The sequence below is a fragment of the Microcebus murinus genome, chromosome 10 (genome assembly GCF_040939455.1).
Source record: "Microcebus murinus isolate Inina chromosome 10, M.murinus_Inina_mat1.0, whole genome shotgun sequence".
Classification (NCBI taxonomy): domain Eukaryota; kingdom Metazoa; phylum Chordata; class Mammalia; order Primates; family Cheirogaleidae; genus Microcebus; species Microcebus murinus.
The window spans coordinates 4,671,785-4,692,684 of NC_134113.1; the positions used below are offsets into that span (position 1 = coordinate 4,671,785).

The window sequence follows — 20,900 nt, forward strand, 5'->3', positions numbered from 1 at the left end:
AATGGAAATACCAAGATGCATCCATGAGCATTGTTTCCTGAACAGTCTGTTTCTGTATGGGGTCACCGGTAACGTGTTTTTAACTCTGAGTCATGGTCAGAGAAGTTTGAGAAGCCCTGAACAAGGGGATTCGTTTTAGGAGCAGCGGCACAGACACTGGGCCAGAAGCCTGGGGCCCTAGACCGGGGTCCCCCGACTGCGCACCGCGCTTGGGACCAGTCACCGCAGAAGGGCTAACGCAGGTGCCTGCTTCATCCGTGCGTGGCCTGGTGCAGAGCAAACGCCTGGCGGTTATTAACCAGTGCCCTTATTATCACTAGCTCGGCTTTGCCGAGCACCTGCTGTATACACCGTTCCTGGCCAAGGGCTGCCAGCTGCAGTGGCAGAGACGGCCCCTCCTGTCCCGAGGCGTCAGGGCTGGACACAGCCCCCCAGCTCGAGGGCGGGGAGAGGCGGCTGCCCTGGGCTCCTCCGTGCGGCAGCTTTGCCCACGTCCCACCTGTGCCGAATCCTGCCCCTGCGAGGCTCAGGGTCTGGAGGGAGGGTGGACAGAGAAACAGATGCTGTGAATCCAGGGTGATGGGGCTGAGTCAGGAGGATTCACAGGGCTGGTGGGAGCCCTCAGGAGGCCTGTTACCCGCCCGGGGGCCACGGTGGGCTTCCTGGAGGAGGTGGTGCTTGAACCTGGCCTCAGGTGGGAGGGCACTGAAGGCCAAGGTGGAGGCAGGCCCCAGGAGAGCGCAGCAGGGGGAGGGCACAAGGTGAGAAACAGGCAGGGCTGGTGGCGAGGCCCAAGTTGCAGGGCTGGCAGGGGCAGCCGGAGCAAGCAGCGAGGTGGAGAGGCCAGTGGGGGCTTTTGGGGGCCTGGGAGTCAGGCTCCCCCCATCAGTGGGCAGCAGGGAGCTATGCAAGGCTTCTGAGCGAGGGAGGGCGTCAGGGAGGGGCTCTGCACTGTGCCCCCAGCCTTCCTCTCACCCTGCTGCCTATGGGCTACCATCTCCATGTGTCTCCCTGGCTGTCCCCTCCCCACCAGCTTGCTGGCCTCCAGCCCGGTCAGCTCAGGCCAAAAGGTGCCCAGTGCTCGCCCGGTCCGGCTGCCGGCTGTGGCTGTCACGGGACGCTCGAGGGAGCAGAACAGGCAGCCTGTGACAGGAGCCGGCCTGAGGGTGGCCGCCACAGACCCAGAAGCGGGAGAGAGGTAGGGAGGACCCCAGAGGCCTCTTGGCCCAGGGCTGCACCATCCTCAGGTAGAGAGGTAGAAAGGCCACGAGCCCCAGGATCCCCAAATGTGCTCTCTGGGCTGGAAGCCCACACGTTTGGGCCAAACCCCAAGCCCCTGACTAAGGTTATCTTCAGTGTCCAGCATCTGCGATTCGGGCCAGCTCCCCCTCGCTCAGAGTGTGCTTGCTAGGGTTAGTGGCCGGGGTCAACCAGGACATGTGGGCAAACCCCAAATGACCAGGGAGGCGCCGCAGGATGCAGAATGGCCGTCACCACAGCCGAGGTCTTCGCTGACCGCACAGGCAGCCGTGTACCCCATGCCGCCCTCTGCAGAGACACGGACAGCAGTCCCCCAGCCAGCGACTGCTGCAGCCAGCGGCCGGCAGGGCGCAGGGGATCCCGTCCGCGTTTTCCACGCTGGGCGGCAGCGTTGGCGTGGGGCTAGGGGCCTGGTGGCAGGGGCCACAGGCCCTGACCACTGGTGCCCAGGACACAGCTGCAGGCTCAGCTGGACCATGGCGGCCACCTCGCCCAGCCACAGAGAGAGAGGCCGCTGATGCCCAGAGGACAGGGCCCACTATGACAGGGGACGGGAAGGGCCCAGAATGGAGGGCCAGCTCCATGCCAGGCACCGGAGGAGCTCACAGACGGGAAGCCTGCCTGGCCAAAGGGCGTCTGTGCCTCTGGGAGCTGCCCAAGGTCACAGAGCCCCTCGGGAGCCGCGCTAAGCCCCTCCCTCCATGTGTGTCCCTGGAGACGGGGTGGGGAGTGGGGCCAACAGTGCAGACAGGCCTGCAGGGGTCCTGGGCCGAGTGCCCCTGCCCCAAGTGCAGCATCGGCACTCTCCGGTAAGCCCCTCCCCTGCAGGCCTCGGCGTGCCCCTCTGTGGGCCAGGCCAGCGTCCCCACCCTCCGTGTGGTCGCAGCAGGGCTCAAGTAAGGCGAGCAGGCAGATCTTGTCCCTCCTCCGAGCCCGTGTCTCATGTCTCTAAGGAGGTGGTGTTTGCATGGACCTCCCAGGGTTGGCGTGGCCTCGTTTGGGGGTGAGCTGTCCCTGGCTCAGCGTGCAGGGTCGACGCTGCCATGGCGACAGCATCTGCAGGAATGCCGGTGACAGCCCCTGGTCAGGGCACACTGGCACCTCCTGTGCATTTTCCCACTTACTCCCAATCCCAGGTGGGACCCGTCACGCCAGGCACAGATGAGGGAGCTGGGCCTGGGGACATTCAGATGTGTCCCCAAGACCACCCGGGTCCCAGAGGAGCCAGGGTTGGCCCCAGGCAGCCGGCCCAGGGCCCTGGCCTGAACCGCAGGACACTTGCACTGCTTCTCCGTGGACATGCTAGAATGTGACGTGCCAGTCACACATGCACAGCTCAGTGGTTTCCATGGACGCACAGCGGCAACCCCCAACCCAGAACAGGAAGCAGACCTGTGCAGAGCCAGGGGCCCCGTGGCCCCTCCGGGCCCCTCCTGACCCCTGCCCTGGGCAGCGCTCTGCAGACTTCTGGGGCCAAAGGGAGCTTTGCTGCTCAACACTTGATGTGCAAGGAGCCCCGGGCGGGGACCCCCCTCCTGCTGGGGGGTGCTGCCCTCCCCCTCCCGCCCCTCCCCCGGCTCTCTGAGCAGCACCGAGGCACTTGGGCCCAGAGCGGCTCCTCTAGCGCCCCGTGGCCGGTCAGCGCAAGCCCAGGACGAGGGTCAGGTCTAGGTCTCCCTGCTGTGAGGCCTTGGGGGCCCCAGGCCCTTCCCACGACATCCCCTCACCTTGGACGTGGGCCGTCTCTGGGCCAGGGCTTGTCCGTCCTGCCTCTGGCTGGAGCCGGCCCTGCCCCGTCATGCCTGTCACCCGCCCACACATGCCCGTCCCTCTGACGCTGCGCCTGTCCCCTCCTCCCAGGTTAGGCCAAAGACTCTGATTCCAGACAGCCTCCCTGTCACCCCGGGCCGAGACCGGCCGCCCAAACAGCCCCCAGCCTTCCAGAAGGCCACCGTGGTCAGCATCAAGAACCCCAGCCCTGCCCTCCCCACCGCCAACAACACCGTCAGCCATGTGCCAGCGCCCGGCGGCCAGCCCCAAGCCCTCGCCGAGCCCGCCGCCCTCGCCCCTCCCCTGAGCGGTGCAGGGGTGGCCTACGCCATCATCTCCACCTCCCCCAGCAATGCCGCCGCCATGGCGCCCAGCACCGCCGTGTCCGTGGTCAGCGACAGCATCAAGGTCCAGCCCCTCCTCATCAGTGCCGACAACAAGGTGAGTGCCCGGCGGGCTGGGGGGTAGGGGGTCGGAGCGTGTGGTCCAGGAGGCCCCGTGAGCGAGGCCCAGGCAGGATGCGGGGCCGGTGGCGGGGGGATCCAGGGCCAGAGGCACGAATGGGGTGTGAGCAGGCGATCAGGGGAGGGCGTCAGTGCACGGACAGGCGAAGGCACCTGCGAGTGACAGGAAGTGTGGCTGGACGCATGAATGCTAGGGGCTACGGAGTGACTGGTCAACGTACGAATCACGTCGTTGGAATAATTAACCAATTAATAAAGTGTGTGACGAAGCGAGGGCCTGGAAGAGGGACCAGAATCGGTCACCCTCCTCCATGGGTGGAGTCACACAGTGAGGGGCGTTTTTTACAGCCCCGATGCCCGAATGCAGAACCTCCCGTGATTTCTTGCCAAGACTTAATACTAACACCAAGACCCTCTCCTGGTTTCCCTCTGAGCTCCTCAGTGGTCGCAGGCCTTTGGGTCCACATGGTCACTCCCGTTTCCTCTCTTTGGCCTCTTTTCCTCAGTTCCCAATTTGGGGGTCCCCCGGGCCACCCCCTCTTGCTCCTGGCTGCTGTGCCTTCCTCTCCCACAGCCTGGATGTGGGTGCCCAGCTGTCACGTGACCTTACGTCACTGCCCACGGCGTGTTTCTGGATGTTGGGCTCCCGAGCCCCCCCACCCGTGCTGGCGTCTTGAAGGGTTCCCAAAGGCTGAGGAGTCCCCATGGGGCGTGCTCAGGTGGCAGGGGGTAGCCCAGGGTGGCGCCTGACCACAGGGAGTGCTCGGCAGGCGTTTGAGGCGCATGCCCGTGTCACTGCAGCACCCTGGGTTGGCGTTTCAGCACTTTGCTCGCTGAGCAGGTGCACACGGAAGCCCTGCCGGTCACAGCGGAACACCTCTGGGTGTTATTACGGGTGAAGGTTTTCCCCATACTGCGTAAGAATTCTGTCTCCTTATGTGTGGCTCCTTTGAGGATTCTCTTTGCCCTTTTTTCTATCGCAGATGTTAATGTTTTTGTTTCCATGAACATAAAAAGGGGCGGTTTGTTTCCAGAGACGTTAGGGTTTTTTAAATGGGATACAAAGAAGAAGGAAGGCCAGGCGCTGTGGCTCACGCCTGTAATCCTAGCTCTTGGGAGGCCGAGGCGGGCGGATTGCTCAAGGTCAGGAGTTTGAAACCAGCCTGAGCAAGAGCGAGACCCCGTCTCTACTATAAATAGAAAGAAATTAATTGGCCAACTGATATATATATAAAAAAATTAGCCGGGCATGGTGGCGCATGCCTGTAGTCCCAGCTACTCGGGAGGCTGAGGCAGCAGGATTACTTGAGCCCAGGAGTTTGAGGTTGCTGTGAGCTAGGCTGACGCCACGGCACTCACTGTAGCCTGGGCAACAAAGCGAGACTCTGTCTCAAAAAAAAAAAAAAAAAAAAAAAAAAAAAAAAAAAAAAAGAAGAAGGAAGAGCTTCCCTTAAGCCAGAAGAAAACTGGGATATATTTCCTCTTTGTGCTTAAGAGCCTGAAATTCACAAGACAGCAACCACGTGTTGTTTTTTTGCTTTTTCCTTTGGAGACAGAGTCTCCCTCTGTTGCCCAGCCTAGAGTGCCGTGGCGTCAGCCTAGCTCACAGCAACCTCAAATTCCTGGGCTCAAGCAGTCCTTCTGGCTCAGCCTCCCCAGTAGCTGGGACTACAGGAGTGAGCCACCATGCCTCACTAATTTTACTATTTTTAATTGCCTGGCTTATTTCTTTCAATTTTTAGTAGAGACGGACGGGGTCTCATTCTTGCTCAGGCTGGTCTCGAACTCCTGACTTTGAGCGATGCTCCTGCCTCAGCCTCCCAGAGTGCTAGGGTTACAGGCATGAGCCACCACACCTGGCCTAATAACCCCATCTTTTTAGGGGGGGAAAGTTCACTTAATGCCTGGTTTGGGCCACACTGTGACTGATGGATCCTGGTGAATTCCTCTTCCCTGGATCCATTAAAAATAACGGTTCTTTCCAAGTTCTCTGTCCAAAAAAATGAAACAGAAGAGCAGATCTGGGGTAGCTGGCCCTGGGAGAGCCTGGGCTGGGTGGGTGGGCTCCGGACTTATTTTTAGTGTCAGGCCCTTTGAGCAGATGCCCCCTGTGCCCCAAGGACAGCTGGCTGGAATGGGGCTGCTCTGGGCAGGACAGGTGGGGCCTGGAGCCCAACCCCCTTTCCCTACCCCACAGGCACAGTGGTGGGAAAAACAGGGCCTTATCCCCACCTGCCTGCCCAGGCCGGGCTTGAGCGTCTAGTCCCAGCGGCCTCTGGGTTGGGTGGCAGTGCAGCCCCTCTGCCCTGCCGTGCGCCCTCTCGGCCTCAGCTGACCTGTGCTGAGGGTGGGTGAAGGAGCCCAAGCTCTCTGCGGGCCTGAGTCTGAGCGGCCTCCGGGACACAGGTGTTGCCAAGGCTTTGCCGTGAGCAGGCGGAGGCTGGGGCACAGCGACCTCCCAAGGCCATTGAGCGGCAGCCGTGGGCAGGGCTGGGAGCAGGGGCTTCCTGGTGCCGAAAGCAGGGCGGCTTCCCCTGCAGACCCTCCTCGAGGCGGGGGGGCGGGGGGGGGCGTCGGGCCGTGGGCGCAGCCTCCCTCCTCCGACACGCCTGGCCCAGGCGTCACAGGCCCTGCGCCCCCCACCTCCCTGCCACTGTCCCCTTCCCTCCACCCCTCCCCCGTCCCCGCCATTGCCGCCCTCCCCCTCCCCCATGTCTTCCAGGTCATCATCATTCAGCCTCAAGTGCAGACGCAGCCCGAGAGCACGGCGGAGTCTCGGCCACCCACAGAGGAGCCATCTCAGGGAGCTCAGGCCACCAAAAAGAAGAAGGAAGACCGGCCCCCGCCCCAGGAGAACCCCGAGGTAGGGCAGGCCTCGCCGGAGGGTCCCGGCCCTGCTCAGGCCGTGGTGGGTCTGGGGCCACTGGAGGACGTGGCGCTGTGCAGAGTGGGGACAGCCCCGCTGTGGGACGGTCCCCACAGCCACCGCTCGGCCACGGCACAGCCGCCCTGTGCATCGGGTGTTCCTGGGGCGGGGACTCACTCGGCAGCCAAGCCTTGGCGGGTCCGTGCCAGGGAGGCCGGGCGTGGGCTGGGCGGCAGTGTGAGTCCCTGGTTCGCACGGATTCTAGAGCCACCAAGTCCCAGCACCAACTGTGTCCAGCGCTGTGACTGCGGGTAGCTCACTTCTGTTTCCCGTCTGTAAAATGGGAACGGGGAGGCCTCCTTCCTCCCAGGCCTGCCAGAAGGATTCCAGGACTCCACAAGCTCCTGGGGGGGCACCTGGAGGGCACCGTCGGCTGCTACGCACCGTCCCAGGGGCCCGGCTGTGTCCCCTCCGTCCTGAGTTCCGGAGGGATGGCGCTCCCGGGGCAACACATGGCCCTAAGGTGGCCCCTGCCCCTCCTCTCCGCCCCTGGCCGGTTCCGGCTGCCTGGAGATGGCCAGAGCGGGGCCCTGGGCACGTTGCAAGTCAGCTGCCGCCTGGGGGGCACGGCAGGCACAGATGTCTCCTGACGGTGCCTGGAGAACTTTCTAGAAATTGTACATAACACCATCTTCTCCCCAAAGGAGGAGAGACAAACAGGCTTTTGTGGACCCGTCCAAATACTCAGCGGGCTCTCGGCCACCTGCCCCGGGGACATGTGAGAGGCGGCAGCTGAGTCAAGGCCGCTCTGGGCTGGACTCTGGTCTGTAGCAGGCATGTTACTACTCAAATCCTCCCACGACCCGGACCCGCCCTGCCTCCTCCCCTCTGGGACCCTTCCCGCCTGGCGCCCTTTGCTCTCCTCGTTCGTGCCGTGGGTCCTCTCAGGTGTCCTCCTTGACCTCCCTGTCCCCAGCAGGCTGCAGAGGCCCCGGGCTCCGTGCTCCTACTGTCTGTGTGTTGCCCGCAGGGGCCAGAGGAGGCCGGTCGCCATCCACTCCTGTCTCCCTGTGTCACCAAGCTTGACTTGGGGACTGCTCCCTGCCAGGCTCCAGGCTGAGGGCTGGGGACGCCCGGATGGGCAGACGTGGCCCTCGCCCTCGGGAAACTCACTTCTGTGGGCAGAGACTGGCTTGGCTGCAGACACCTGTGGCTTGTGTTAAAAAATACCAAGTGTGGCCGGGCGAGGTGGCTCACGCCTGTCATCCTACCACTCTGGGAGGCCGAGGCGGGAGGATCGCTCGAGGTCAGGAGTTGGAAACCAGCCTGAGCAAGAGCGACACCCCGTCTCTACTAAAGATAGAAAGGAAATTAATTGGCCAACTAAAAATATACACAGAAAAACATTAGCCGGGCATGGTGGCTCATGCCTGTAGTCCCAGCTACTCGGGAGGCTGAGGCAGGAGGATCGCTTGAACCCCGGAGTTGGAGGTTGCTGTGAGCTAGTCTGATGCCACGGCACTCTAGCCCGGACAAGTGATACTGTGTCTCAAAGAAACAGTACAAAGTGTCATCAGAGAATAATGAATTAAGATCTACAGGAGGCGAGGGGAGAGGGAAAGAGCCCTGTTTCCCCGGAAGGGCTGGGCACGGCTTTGCAGAGGAGGGTGTGGGCACGGCTTTGCAGAGGAGGGTGTGGGCACAGCCTTGCAGAGGAGGGTGTGGGCACGGCCTTGCAGAGGAGGGTGTGGGCACGGGCACGGCCTTGCAGAGGAGGGTGTGGGCACGGCTTTGCAGAGGAGGGTGTGGGCACGGCCTTGCAGAGGAGGGTGTGGGCACGGCCTTGCAGAGGAGGGTGTGGGCACGGCCTTGCAGAGGAGGGTGTGGGCACGGCCTTGCAGAGGAGGGTGTGGGCACGGCCTTGCAGAGGAGGGTGTGGGCACGGCCTTGCAGAGGAGGGTGTGGGCACGGCCTTGCAGAGGAGGGTGTGGGCACGGCCTTGCAGAGGAGGGTGTGGGCACGGCCTTGCAGAGGAGGGTGTGGGCACGGCCTTGCAGAGGAGGGTGTGGGCACGGCCTTGCAGAGGAGGGTGTGGGCACGGCTTTGCAGAGGAGGGTGTGGGCAGCAGAGACGGGGGCAGGTGGGACGTCAGCAGAGCGTGAGAGGCAGGAGGGACGGCCCCTCAGCTGGAGCGTACGGCGCGGGCAATCGCGTGGCAGTGGGACGGCACAGAAAGGTCCGCTGTCCCGTTGGGCCGCAGGTGGCGTGCGTGCCCGACGACGTCTATAGACGTGGGGTTAAGACAGACGTCGGGACCTGGTCCTGGAAGACGTGAATGCAGGCTGCCGAGGTAGCGCTTCACTCCTTAGGTACTAGGGAGCTATGGGATGCCTTTGAGCAGTAGAGGGGCTTGATGGATTGTCCTTTGACATGTCCAAAAAAGCCAGTAAAGTCAAAGAGCCACCAAACGAGGCGGTCACCCACGTCTCCTCTGTGGGCCCAGGCCCAGCTGTCGGAAGAGAGGCGGTCAGTTCGGCACTCCTGCAAAGACTGAGCGCCTGCTGTGTGCATGGCGGGGCCCTGCGCACAGCCCACGGCGCGCCCACGAGCACCCTCCGTCCTCGCCTGGGGCTCAGCTGCACCTTTCGCATTTGGGAAGGTTTTCTGGGCGGGTTCTCTTTGTTCTCTCAAAGTATATCTCAGTCAGCCACCGTGCATTTAAACAATTAGTATAATTACGGCTAATTGCATAATTAGTGTAAATACGTGTGGCGACTTAAATAGAATTTGCGATTGCAACACGTTCCTGGTGTAAAAGTCCTTGTTAAAGTTTCTTTTAAAAGAGGACGAGGAAGAGCTGTGCTGCACAGGCCTGCCGGACTTGGAGCCTGTCGGTGACGTGGCTGCGATAAGAGCACTTGAGCCAGAGCAGCGGCCGCCAGGGGCCCGGGGTCTGTGGGAGGGGCGTGGACTCGGGAAGGCGTGTAAAATGGCATTTGCCGGGCTCGGCCACAGCGCTGGTCCCAGGGCACTGGTGGGTCCCGCCTGCCTGTGCAGGGCGCGTGCGGGGGGCCAGCCCAGTGGCTGCCTGGAGCAGGGCTGGACGGCATAGCAGGTGCGGCGGAAGGGGACGTCACATGCACCAGTGCCCCGGAGTGACGTGCGGGTGTCGTGGAAGGCACGTGTGAGGAACACAGGTGTGACAGCGGCCACCTAGAGGAGCGTGTGCTGCCGAGTGAGCCACTCACAGGGAGCAGCCTCTGCACCGGGGGCCTTTGTCAGCCCACTGTACAGATGGGGACACTGAGGCCCGGACACAGTGGGCATCGGAGCTGGAGCTGCACCCAGGCCATCTGGACTCGGCACTGGGGGTCAGGTTTGGGGCCAGAGATGAACCACTCAGGACAGTCACAGAGTCTCCTCCTTGCCTGATTGTCCCACTCCAAGCTCCCAGCTTTTCCTCCAAATAAAGATTGCGGTTGTGAAAGGGTCCCTTTTACTAGACTTCCCAGGGGCCGCAAGGCTGGCCTGAGCTCCCATCAGGGACCCTATACTTCCAAGAGATTCCAGCAGGTCTGTGGATCGTGGGACCATGTTATTGGCCCTGCATCCCTCTTTGCCTTGGCTGCTAGGGAGCTCACAGTCTGTGCCTCACCTGTAACAATTGTATAGGGCTATGACGTAGCTTCATCTTATTTTCCTAAGTTTATTGTCCTTTCTGCTCTCTTCTGTGTTCGTTTTACGTTTCAGCGAGTTGTGTATATACACTACAAATCCTTTTCCCAGAGTGGATTTTGGTAATGAATGCTCATCCCTCAGGTGTGTCCCACTCTTCCTATGGCCAAGGTCACAGCCTCCTTGGAGGACCTGTTCTGTCGTCCTCTTGCGTGTGGCTGAGACTGAGCCGCTCATTGCTGAAGGACACCCACCCGCTCCTCTGCCCGTCTGGGTCACAGCCGGGGAAGCCGGAGCCTCCCGTGGCCCTGAGCCCCGGGCCCGGCCGCGTTCCTGCACGCCACTGTGCGTGAGGCATGGCGGGGCGCCTGGTGCACGGCTGACCCGTGAAGCCCGCGCAGCCACCGCGGGGGTGGGGTTGTGCGGACCACAGGAGCGAAGAAAGCGGCTGGGGGGCAGGCAGAGCCTGGGGAGGACGGCTGGGGGGACGGAGGTTCTGGGGTGTCCGTGGCCCGGGCGTCTCTCGCAGGGACAGTGGAACGGCGGCGTGGGCCACGTCTCCTTGCGGGACTCCCTGTGTCTGTGGCTCTCTACTGCACGTGACACACATGCACAAGCAGGCGTGGTCCGAGCGCGGGGCAGCTGACGCTCAGGGACGTGAGGCGATGGCGTCCCCGTGAGGGCCCCCACGCCGCTGCCGAGCTCCGCAGCCGACGGGCGACTCTGCAGGCAGCAGGCGGGAGCCACAAGGGCCACGTTACAGACGAGGAAACAGGCCCTGGGCAGACCACGCGCAGGGCCGCAGGACCACGTGCCCAGCCCGGGCAGACCCTGGCCCCTGGCCCGGGGCTCTCGCTGCTCCTCCCTGTCCCCGGGCCCAAGGCCTTCGTTAGGACGGAGCTGCAGCCTTCTCTGTGGCCACCCATCGTCCCGGCCTCGGGCAGCAGCTGACCAAGTCCGGCACCTCGCTGCCCTTGGAGGGGCCGTTGGGGCAGGCGCCAGCCTCACAGGAGCCCCGGCGGTGGCCCAGCCCAGCACTGCTCTGGGCAGCCCTGTCTATACGTGCACGCTCTCCCCCGACGCCCCGCCCGTGCCCGGCCGTGTCTCCCTGCCCGTCTCTCCCCTGGGCTGCTCCCGCAGTGGAACCCGGCTGGCCTCCCCGCCCGCCCACCCTGCTTCAGGGGGGTCGTGCCCTCCTGCATCTAGAATGATCTTTCTCAGATTCGGAAATAACCAAGTCTTTTCTCTTTCTGAGATCCACTAAAGCACACGCGGGGGCCGGGCGCAGTGGCTCACGCCTGTAATCCTAGCACTCTGGGAGGCCGAGGCGGGAGGATTGCTCGAAGTCAGGAGTTCAAAACCAGCCTGAGCAAGAGCGAGACCCCGTCTCTACTATAAAATAGAAACAAATTAATTGGCCAACTAATATATATAGAAAAAATTAGCCGGGCATGGTGGCGCATGCCTGTAGTCCCAGCTACTCGGGAGGCTGAGGCAGGAGGATCGCTTGAGCCCAGGAGTTTGAGGTTGCTGTGAGCTAGGCTGACACCACAGCACTCACTCTACCCTGGGCAACAGAGTGAGACTGTGTCTCAAAAAAAAAAAAAAAAAAGCACACGCGGGAATGGGTCTGAGGCCCCGCCTGAATGGCCCCCCTGCTCCAGACCCACAGCCACAGCCACGGCGCCTAACACGTGTGCGGAGACAGTGAAGGCACGGCCGGGCATCGCCATGTCCCGGGACACTACAGCCAGCCGGACCAGGGCCCCGGGCTCGCGGGCTCCCGGCTCAGAACTGGGCGAGAGGGAGCCGGAGGGAGGACAGCTCTCCTGGAGTCCCAGGGGTGCTCTGGGCGAGAGAGGAGTGGACCAGGAACCTCCGTCCGTGGGCCCCGCTGTGCCCCGGGCCGCAGCTGCGCCTGGGAGGGGCCGGCGCCAGGGCAGCCGCGGACCTGCTGCAAGGGAAGGGAGAGACACGAAAAAGGAGTTGTGCCCAAGTGAGTCTAGACAGAATCCTGAAACACACGAGATCTAGCGCCAGAGGCGGCAATCAGTTCATCGACGTTTGGAGCGTGGATTTATTCAAGATGGACTTAATTTTGTGAAATACTCTAGCAATGGCTTTTAGGATTTTTTTTTTTTTTTTTTTGAGACAGAGTCTCACTTTGTTGCCCAGGCTGGAGTGAGTGCCGTGGCGTCAGCCTAGCTCACAGCAACCTCAAACTCCTGGGCTCAAGCAATCCTCCTGTCTCAGCCTCCCGAGTAGCTGGGACTACAGGCATGAGCCACAATGCGCGGCTAATTTTTTGTATATATATTTTTAGTTGGTCAATTAATTTATTTCTATTTTTGGTAGAGACGGGGTCTTGCTCAGGCTGGTTTCAAACTCCTGACCTTGAGCAATCCGCCCGCCTCGGCCTCCCAAAGTGCTAGGATTACAGGCGTGAGCCACCATGCCCGGCCGCAATGGCTTTTAAATAAGTACATTTAGGATGCTCAAAGAAGTAAAAAAAAAAAAAAAAAAAAAAAAGGTAATATCTAGACATGAATAAGAAATAATAAGGCAAAAAAATTGAAATAGAATAAGTATATGAATATAAAAATGTGAAAATCTGATCATGAGATACATGGTGATTGGATAAAATTTTAAAATTGACTGGACGGCGTGCACAGAGGAAATTAGTGCTTGCAATGGGGCGCCGTGGCCATGGCTCAGAGGTGCGGACGTGTGAAGGAATAGTCACGCAGGGGCAAGTAAGGACGGAAGGAAAGTGGGGGAACCTCCGCTTTCATCCCGTCGGGCTTCTGGCAGAAGAGAGAGGGTGAGGGGGGAAGCGTGGAGCAGCAGTGCTGGAAGAATGTTCCGGAATGGAAGAGCATCCGTTTGAGTTCTTAGAGCAAAATTCGACTCCATCTGTCAGGCAGGATTAATCAAAGTAAACCTAGGCGGCTAGAAACCTGTGTCCCAGGTAAGGAGAAAATCGTGAAAACTACCTGGGCAGACACGGGGATCACCCGCAGGGGGCGACGTGCACTGCAGGTGTCCCTCAGCGCGGCAGCCAGAGTCAGCTGGGCCGAACACCTGCTGCCGCCCCGGCGAGCGGCTGTGCAAGAGCAAGGGCGAGATAAAGACCTTCTACACGTAGACAGACCGGGGGTTTTGTCACCCACAGGCCATCCTCACCAGACCTGTGCTTTTAGCAGGAAGACAGGGGGACGGGCAGTCGGGTCTGAGAAACAACAGTGAGTGCAGAAACTGTTACGTGACAGGCGAATTTGTTTGCAGACAGACTGCAAAAAACACTCAGGTTTGCTTTTCAAATTAGATGAAAGGAAAATTCTAGGCAACAGTAGCAACCTGGTTGGAGGGGGTGTCTTAGGGGGAGTCGGAACATGCCAAGGCCAGTGAGTGCGATGTCATGGAGAGAGGTGGAAAGGTTAGACGACCCTAGACTTCGCTAGAAAGACGTGTGGTGGGGAAGATATGCTGAGAACATTTAGCCTAATCAGGAAAAAGAATAAAATGCCGTCTATAATTTCTAAATCAGCAGAGGAAAAAAAGGGAATTTTTTTTCCCCAAGAAGATAGGAAATGAGGAAAAAAGCAAAAAAAAAAAAAGATGAAAAATTGAAAATACAAAATGAAATGGAGGAAATAAGTCCAAATATCTCTAACCATAATAAATGCAAATGAGATAAGTTTCTACTCTTTTGTTTTGTTTTGAGTCAGAGTTTCGCTGTGTTGCCCGGGCTAGAGTGAGTGCTGTGGCATCAGCCTCGCTCACAGCAACCTCAAACTCCTGGGCTCAAGCGATCCTCCTGCCTCAGCCTCCCGAGTAGCTGGGACTACAGGCATGCACCACCGTGCCTGGCTCATTTTTTGTATATATATATTTTAGTTGGTCAATTAATTTCTTTGTATTTTTATTAGAGACGGGTCTCGCTCAGGCTGGTTTCGAACTCCTGACCTCGAGCCATCCGCCCGCCTCGGCCTCCCAGAGTGCTAGGATTACAGGCGTGAGCTACCGCGCCCGGCCAGTTTCTACTCTTAAATAAGGAAATGGAAACAGACTTAAAAACAACAAAATCCAGTCGTATGTTGCTTTTGTAAGAGACATGCCTAAATCAAAGGCCACAGAACGGCTGAGAGGAGAGGAACGGACAGCCGTGTTAATGCAGATACTAAAGGAACATCTGTCGAGACAATCGACAGTCACAAACGCACGTGCCCCGTAAACGGCACGGCTTTGAGAGGTGTAGCTGGAGAGCAGAATTACAAGGCAAATCTGACAGATCCGCAGAACAGAGCTTTGAACACGACGTGTCAGAAAGAAACGACCACGCAGGGCAGAAAGCCCTGGCTGAGCTTCCAGTCCGGACGAGGCAACGTGTAAGAATGAAACTCCCCTGCACCCCGCAGACCGATGCTGAGCCACAGGAATTTTTTTTTCATTTTGTGAATTTCACACTAGAGCAAGCAGTGTACAGGCTGGGCAATGCGCGTCAGGTTGTCAGAGGCGGGCGTTCAGAGCCTCTCGGGAGGAGGGCGGTGCAGGAAGGGTGTGGGCGCCTACCACCGGGGCCGGAGGGCTGCAGGCGGCAGAAAACAGCGGCGGCGTGCGCTCCCAGAAGAGCTGAAGGGCATCTCCAGGTGCAGAAGGCGGGCCGGACTCAGGTTAGATCGGGCCGGTCGGGCAGAAGCCGGGACCACGAGAATGTCGAGAGCGTGCAAGACGAGGGCGTGTCTGGCGCTGGCAGGTCTCAGAAGGCACCGGCCGGAACGTGCCTCCTGGGGGCGCTGCGGCTGCGGCCTGCTCAGCATCCAGGCACAGGGGAGGGGGAGAAACCCCCCTGGACCTCGCCGGAGGGGCAGGGGAGGCCCGGTGGAACGGAGAATCCCGCTGAGGCACCTTGTTTGAAGAGTGGAGTCAGTTCAGGTGGCAGGAGCAGGGGTGCCTTTGAGGTCCCTCTGGAGGCCAGGGCAGGTAGCCCCTCTCCCCGCCGGCTGCAAATAGCCGGTCCAGGAAAGTTCAGCTCATTGAATTATGTTTAACAGAAAAACTGGATCTGGCATAACATCAAAATAAAAGATGCCACAAGGAAAAACGCGGGAAGGAGAGCCAGTTTTTTGCCATGGGATAAAGAATACTCGCTAGAAAAAATATCTGATATTCTATGAGTTTTTTAAAAAACTACTTGAATGATCGGCGCTAAGAAGGAAACCACAGAGCTGAAATGTGAGGGTTTGGGAAAGAGATGAATAACCAAAGGGCTGGAGGGAACGAAGCAGGAGCCACTCGGGAAAACGGTAAGGAAACCACACAGAGGCAAGTGCGTGGCCGATGGGCACGGCCACCGTAGACACGGCGGAAGACGCAGTCGGGGACGGGAGAGGCAGAAGTGAGAAAAGGGCACAAAGATTTAAAACCAGTGAGTTTTTAGGCTGTAGAAAGTGGAAGTCTACAGGAGACACAGCAAAGCAGGCACAACAGACGTATAATGGGAGGCTTCTACGGGGGAAACCAGAACAGCGGAGCAGCGTGCATGCAGCGGAGCAGCGTGCATGCAGCGGAGCAGCGTGCATGCAGCGGAGCAGCGACACTTTCCCGTGACGTCCTGCGCTGACGCAAGCATCCTGTCCTGAGGCAGGCAGAGGGTTCCTGCTTCCTGTTCTCATACGGACGGACGTGGAGAAGGGGGATGCAGGGACGGGAAGACGGCGGCGTGGAGGAGCGGGGCCCAGAGCACGGTCTCCACGCTCCTGGTGCTTCCCAGCCCAGCTTCCCCGCCAGCCCAGCGTGACAATGGCTGCCGGGGCGTCCTGGAGTCCCCACTGCCGCCGTCCAGGTAGCTGCAGGGCCCAGCTTGGAGGAACGCTGGGCTGGGTATAAAATCCCGGCTCCTCCTCCCTTCCCCGTCACCCTGCAGATGTCGCTGTGCCGCACGGGAGCTGAGCGCAGCTGCGGAAAGGCCAGGTGTTCTAACCAGGCGGTCGCTGCCGGGCGACCCCGAATTTCCAGTCAGGCGGCGCCACGGCCGCCTCGGCCACTGCGCTGGTCTCGCGTCCCTGGGTCTGCGTGTCCGGCAGCGGTGGGTCTGATGGACCACAGCGTTGGTGGTGTGGCGATGCTTCGCTTTTAAAATCACAGCTCACGAGAAATGTCCTGCAACAAGAGAATGACCTTAACCCACCTTTGAAAGGACACGCCGGGAACGGGGGACGTGAGGTGTGTCCGGGGGAGGGTGTTGGACACGGAGGCCCACCCGGGAAAGCTGCTGCCGCTGGGAACGGGGGAATCCCGCAGGCGTCAGGCAGAACACAGTCGAGTCGCCTCAGAGGGCAGCGGGTAAAAGCGGCGTCCGCCTCTCCGCGGCGCGCTCAGCTCCCGTGCGGCAGAGCGCCATCTGCAGGGGGACGGGGAAGGGAGGAGGAGCCGGGCTTTCATACCCAGCCCAGCGTTCCTCCAAGTTGAAAGGCTACAGGTAGAGTTTTCCGTCTGCCAGGAGCTCTGGCAGCCTCGCTCCCCGAGCCATTCATGAGACGCTACCAGGGGCCAGCCCCAGACGCCCGAGGGACAGCCAGGGAGACCCCGGTACCAAGGTGGGCTTGGTACCTGGGTGAGCTTCGGGTATATGTAAGCACAGAGCAAAACGGAAACAGGATAATGACGTCAGAATAGAATTTAAATATTGTGTGTTCCAACAACATAAAAGACTTGCCTAAGTAAAACTGAGAGTGAGCAGGGAAAGACGGTGGGAGGCGCAGTGAGCAGGCTCGGGTTGTCGCGTCTCTAGCAGCCGAGATGCTGAACGAATCGTAGAGTATCATATAGGGCTGACAAATGAAGGAGAACTATTCTCAACACTGTAGAAGTAAAAATCGGAAAGGCGTAAAGCAGTATTCGTGATGATCTAAAAAATCCAAGAGAATTGACTTTAAAAAAAAAAACAAAAACCTACTACAGACAATTAGAGAATCCAGCATGGCGGCCGGGTGTGAAATTAATGTACAGACACCACTGATCTTCGTAGAAACGCCCGGCATCCTGTGAGAAGCTTTATATGCAACTCAATTTACCATAGCAGCAAAGAGTTAGCTAAATGCCTAGAAATAAATACCATAAAAATATCCAATACCTGTTTGAGGAAAATTTTTAAATCCCTTAAGAAAGAAAAAAAAAAACAAGACCAGAGAGTCACATCCCAGTTTTGAATAGGAAAATTTAATGATATAAAATTGTCATTATGCCCTAAGTTAATTTATAATGTTAACATCCCAGCAAGTCTCCCAACTGATGCTCGTGTTCTCAGAACTACGCAAGATGGTTTCTAAATTCCACATGAAAAAATGAGCAGGAGGAGCCAGGGAAACTCGAAGGATCGGCGCGAGGGGATTCTGACCCTTCCAGGCCTGAAAAGGGATTCTGACCTTGGAAATACGCGCTCCCAGAGAGGCGGATTTAACCCTTTGCACTCGGATGTCGAGTGTGACTCGACATGGTTAGAAAAATTATAGAGATTAAAATTACTCTTTGTATCAATAATTTGAAATGTAAAAAAATCCAAATAAATAAGTTTGTATGAAAAGAAACTCCAGTTTTTTGTTTGTTTGTTTGAGACAGAGTCTCGCTTTGTTGCCCAGGCTAGAGTGAGTGCCGTGGCGTCAGCCTAGCTCACAGCAACCTCAAACTCCTGGGCTCAAGCGATCCTCCTGCCTCAGCCTCCCAAGTAGCTGGGACTACAGGCATGCGCCACCATGCCCGGCTAATTTTTTCTATATATATTAGTTGGCCAATTAATTTCTTTCTATTTATAGTAGAGACGGGGTCTCGCTCTTGCTCAGGCTGGTTTCGAACTCCTGACCTCGAGCAATCTGCCCGAAACTCCGGTTTTTTAATTCCACTGCCGCGCTTTGTAAAATCTGGGGTATTTAAAAAATTAAATCCCGAGTAGAATAAAGGAAGCGAGAATAAAGCAAGCGAGTGCAAAGGGTTAAGGAACAAAATAGAAGACCCAGAAATAGACCCAAATATATATGTGATAATTTAGTGTATGATTAAAGTGGCTCCTTCAATCAGTGAACAGTAGGAAGATGAAGTTTTCCATCCATGTTGTGAACTAATGGCATTGGCACAAATGGGTAGCCACACGGAAAAAAACAAATCCACACGTCACCCCATGCACACCAGGATAAACTCTAAATGGACCCAGAACTTAAGTGTAAAAAGTGAAACTATAGGTACTAAAATAAAACAAATTACTTTATAACCATAGAGTCTCTAGCCAAGATTCAAGAATCCAAACACTGCAAAAGAAAATGCTGATAAATTTTACAACATACATACTTATATATATATATATTTTTTTTCTTTTTTAAATCTATGTGACCGCAAAACCAAACAGCCCAGCCTCCCGCAGCCTGGTGCCCGACTCCCAAAGGCGTGAGCTGCGCACGGCGCTCTCTCCCAAAGGTGCAGTTAGAGTTGGGGAGGGGTCGCTTCACGGTGGAGAGACCTGGCACACGCACCTCAGCCGGTGACCAGGGTCAGTGCCAACGGCCAGGAGTCGGGTTGGTGGCCTGTGTCCTCGACGTCACATGGTGAGAAGGCACCTTGCCCCTGCAGTCCTCCCCCAGACCACAGCCCCGTCCACTCGAGAGAGAAACAACAGACAAGTCCCCGCCGAGGACGTCCTCAGACCCCCTGACCGGGACTGCTCACCCTGCCAGGTCATGGAAAACAAGGGGGTCTGAGACCCTCTCACAGCCAGGAGCCTAAGGACACGTGGCGACAAAATGCCACGTGGGGTCCCGAGTCAGAAAAAGGACGTCAGATAAAAGCGAGGGAAATCCAAGTAACGGATGGGTTTTAGTTAATAAGTATGTAATCAGTATCGGTTCTTTAGCTGTGACTGCCGTCCCAAAGTTAACAGCAGAACTGGGTGAATTCGTCTTGCAACTTCCCTGCGTCCCTGCAAATCTAAAACTGCTCTAAATAAAAAAAATAAAAAATTGAACATTAGAACTCATGGAAAAAATAAAAATTAAAAAAAAAATAAATAAAAAAAAATAAAACTGCTCTAAAATAAATAAGCCAGCCCCGTACGTCCAAAGATAAAAGCGTAAACTGGGAAAATACACCTGCAAGCAAGTCAAACCAGAGTCGCAGAAATGGGATAAATTCAGCATGTGTCCATCGAGCACCTGCTCTGTGCCGGGCGCCGTGTTAGGCAGTGGGACGGTCCTCTTAGGTGCGGTGGCCGCAGGACTCGTGGTTCTCTTTCAAGGCCCGCAGAAGAGTCCCACTCGGTCACCTGCAAGGGTCATATTTAACAACCTATCTCAGGAGTGGCCCTGTCATCTCTGCCGTGTGACGTAACCTGATCCCACGGCATTCTGTGGCCTGCCCATATCCAAGGGACCGGGATTACGGGGCGGCTACACCTCCCGTCACAAGGAATGTGGACCGGGCAGAGCCATGGTGAGCTCTGCGCACGGCGCAGCAGCGTGACCTTTTCCCCGAGCACTGTCTTATCCAGGCGTGTGTCCACACGTGGTAAGAGTGCGTGCATGTGCATAAGAATCCAAGGGGACAGTAACTAGGGAACTCTGGAGAAGGGTTGCTGTCGGGGGAGGGGGAGGAACGAAAAGACACGTTCCAGGTTTTGAGTTCTTAGTGGGTTCGTGGGTGACCAGTTTATTATCAAATAGACAACAGTGAGCCAGGAAAGTCCTGATGATGCAGATGTATTGTGAACCAGTGATTGCGATTGGCCCAACTGTGTGTGCCCATTAGGTCTTTGAAGTGTGTTTGCAAAGTGAATTTATCCAGCGTTTCCGGGGAGCCCTCTAAACGGAGCTGTGGGTGGTCTCTGACTGGGGGTCCGACAGTCTCCTGGGGTTTCTTAGAAACTGACTTGGCCTCTGGAGTTGTGGGGCTTTAGCGGTTGGGTCACCCACGAGGTCTAGCCCTCCACCTGCCGCAGGACTGAGCATCTGTGGAGCGCATGCGCGGATGAACGTGGGAGACCGCGCTAACACCTCTCTGTCTGTTTCCTTCCCTCAGAAAATCGCCTTCATGGTAGCGCTAGGCCTGGTTACGACAGAACACTTGGAAGGTAAGTGTCTGGTGTGCTGGGCGGGGCCGAGGCTGGCCCAAAAGGACTGGTGGGACCAGGCGCGATGGCGGGAGACTGGGGCTTCGGCAGCATGCAGCAGTCCCTGGGGGTGGAGCCTGGCACGTGCGGCTGCAGGGGCTCTCAGGATGTCCCCGGTCAGATGCCGCATCCAGGTGTGAACCACCTCTGGGCATCTGCCCCAGGTGCCAGGGATTGGTTGGTTGTCATCAAAGGTAAACAAGACAGAAACCCGCCACACCCTCCCTGGCTCCATGGCTGCACAGAACCCGTCGTGGCACTTTCTTTTTTTTTAATTTTGAGACAGAGTCTTGCTTTGTTGCCCAGGTTAGAGTAATTGGCGTGGCGTCAGCCTAGCTCACAGCAACCTCAAACTCCTGAGCTCAAGCGATCCTCCTGCCTCAGCCTCCCGAGTAGCTGAGACTACAGGCATGCGCCACCATGCCCGGCTGATTTTTTCTATATGTATTAGTTGGCCAATTAATTTCTTTCTATTTATAGTAGAGATGGGGTCTCGCTCTTGCTCAGGCTGGTTTCGAGCTCCTGACCTCGAGCAATCCACCCGCCACGGCCTCCCAGAGAGCTAGGATTGCAGGCGTGAGCCACCGCGCCCGGCCCATCATGGCACTTTCTTGTTTGCGTGGAGGGACCCTGGGGGTGCCCCGTCCTCCCACTGGAGGCAGCTCATTGAAGTGACAAGAGGCAGACTGCCCACTTGGACCATTTCCTAACC

At 57.9% G+C, this 20,900-nt stretch overlaps 1 protein-coding gene across 1 annotated transcript in view; it reads left to right on the forward strand.

The window, feature by feature from the left end:
- Positions 1-3,311: 3,311 nt before the first annotated feature.
- The window catches only part of PHF21B (PHD finger protein 21B), a 29,449-nt gene continuing 11,860 nt past the window's right edge, over positions 3,312-20,900 (forward strand). Inside the window, exons 1-3 of the mRNA XM_012757495.2 lie at positions 3,312-3,471; positions 6,217-6,357; positions 20,098-20,149. Coding sequence (XP_012612949.2) covers positions 3,394-3,471; positions 6,217-6,357; positions 20,098-20,149 — 271 coding nt within the window. The 5' untranslated portion in view covers positions 3,312-3,393. The remainder of the gene's footprint in view (positions 3,472-6,216; positions 6,358-20,097; positions 20,150-20,900) is intronic.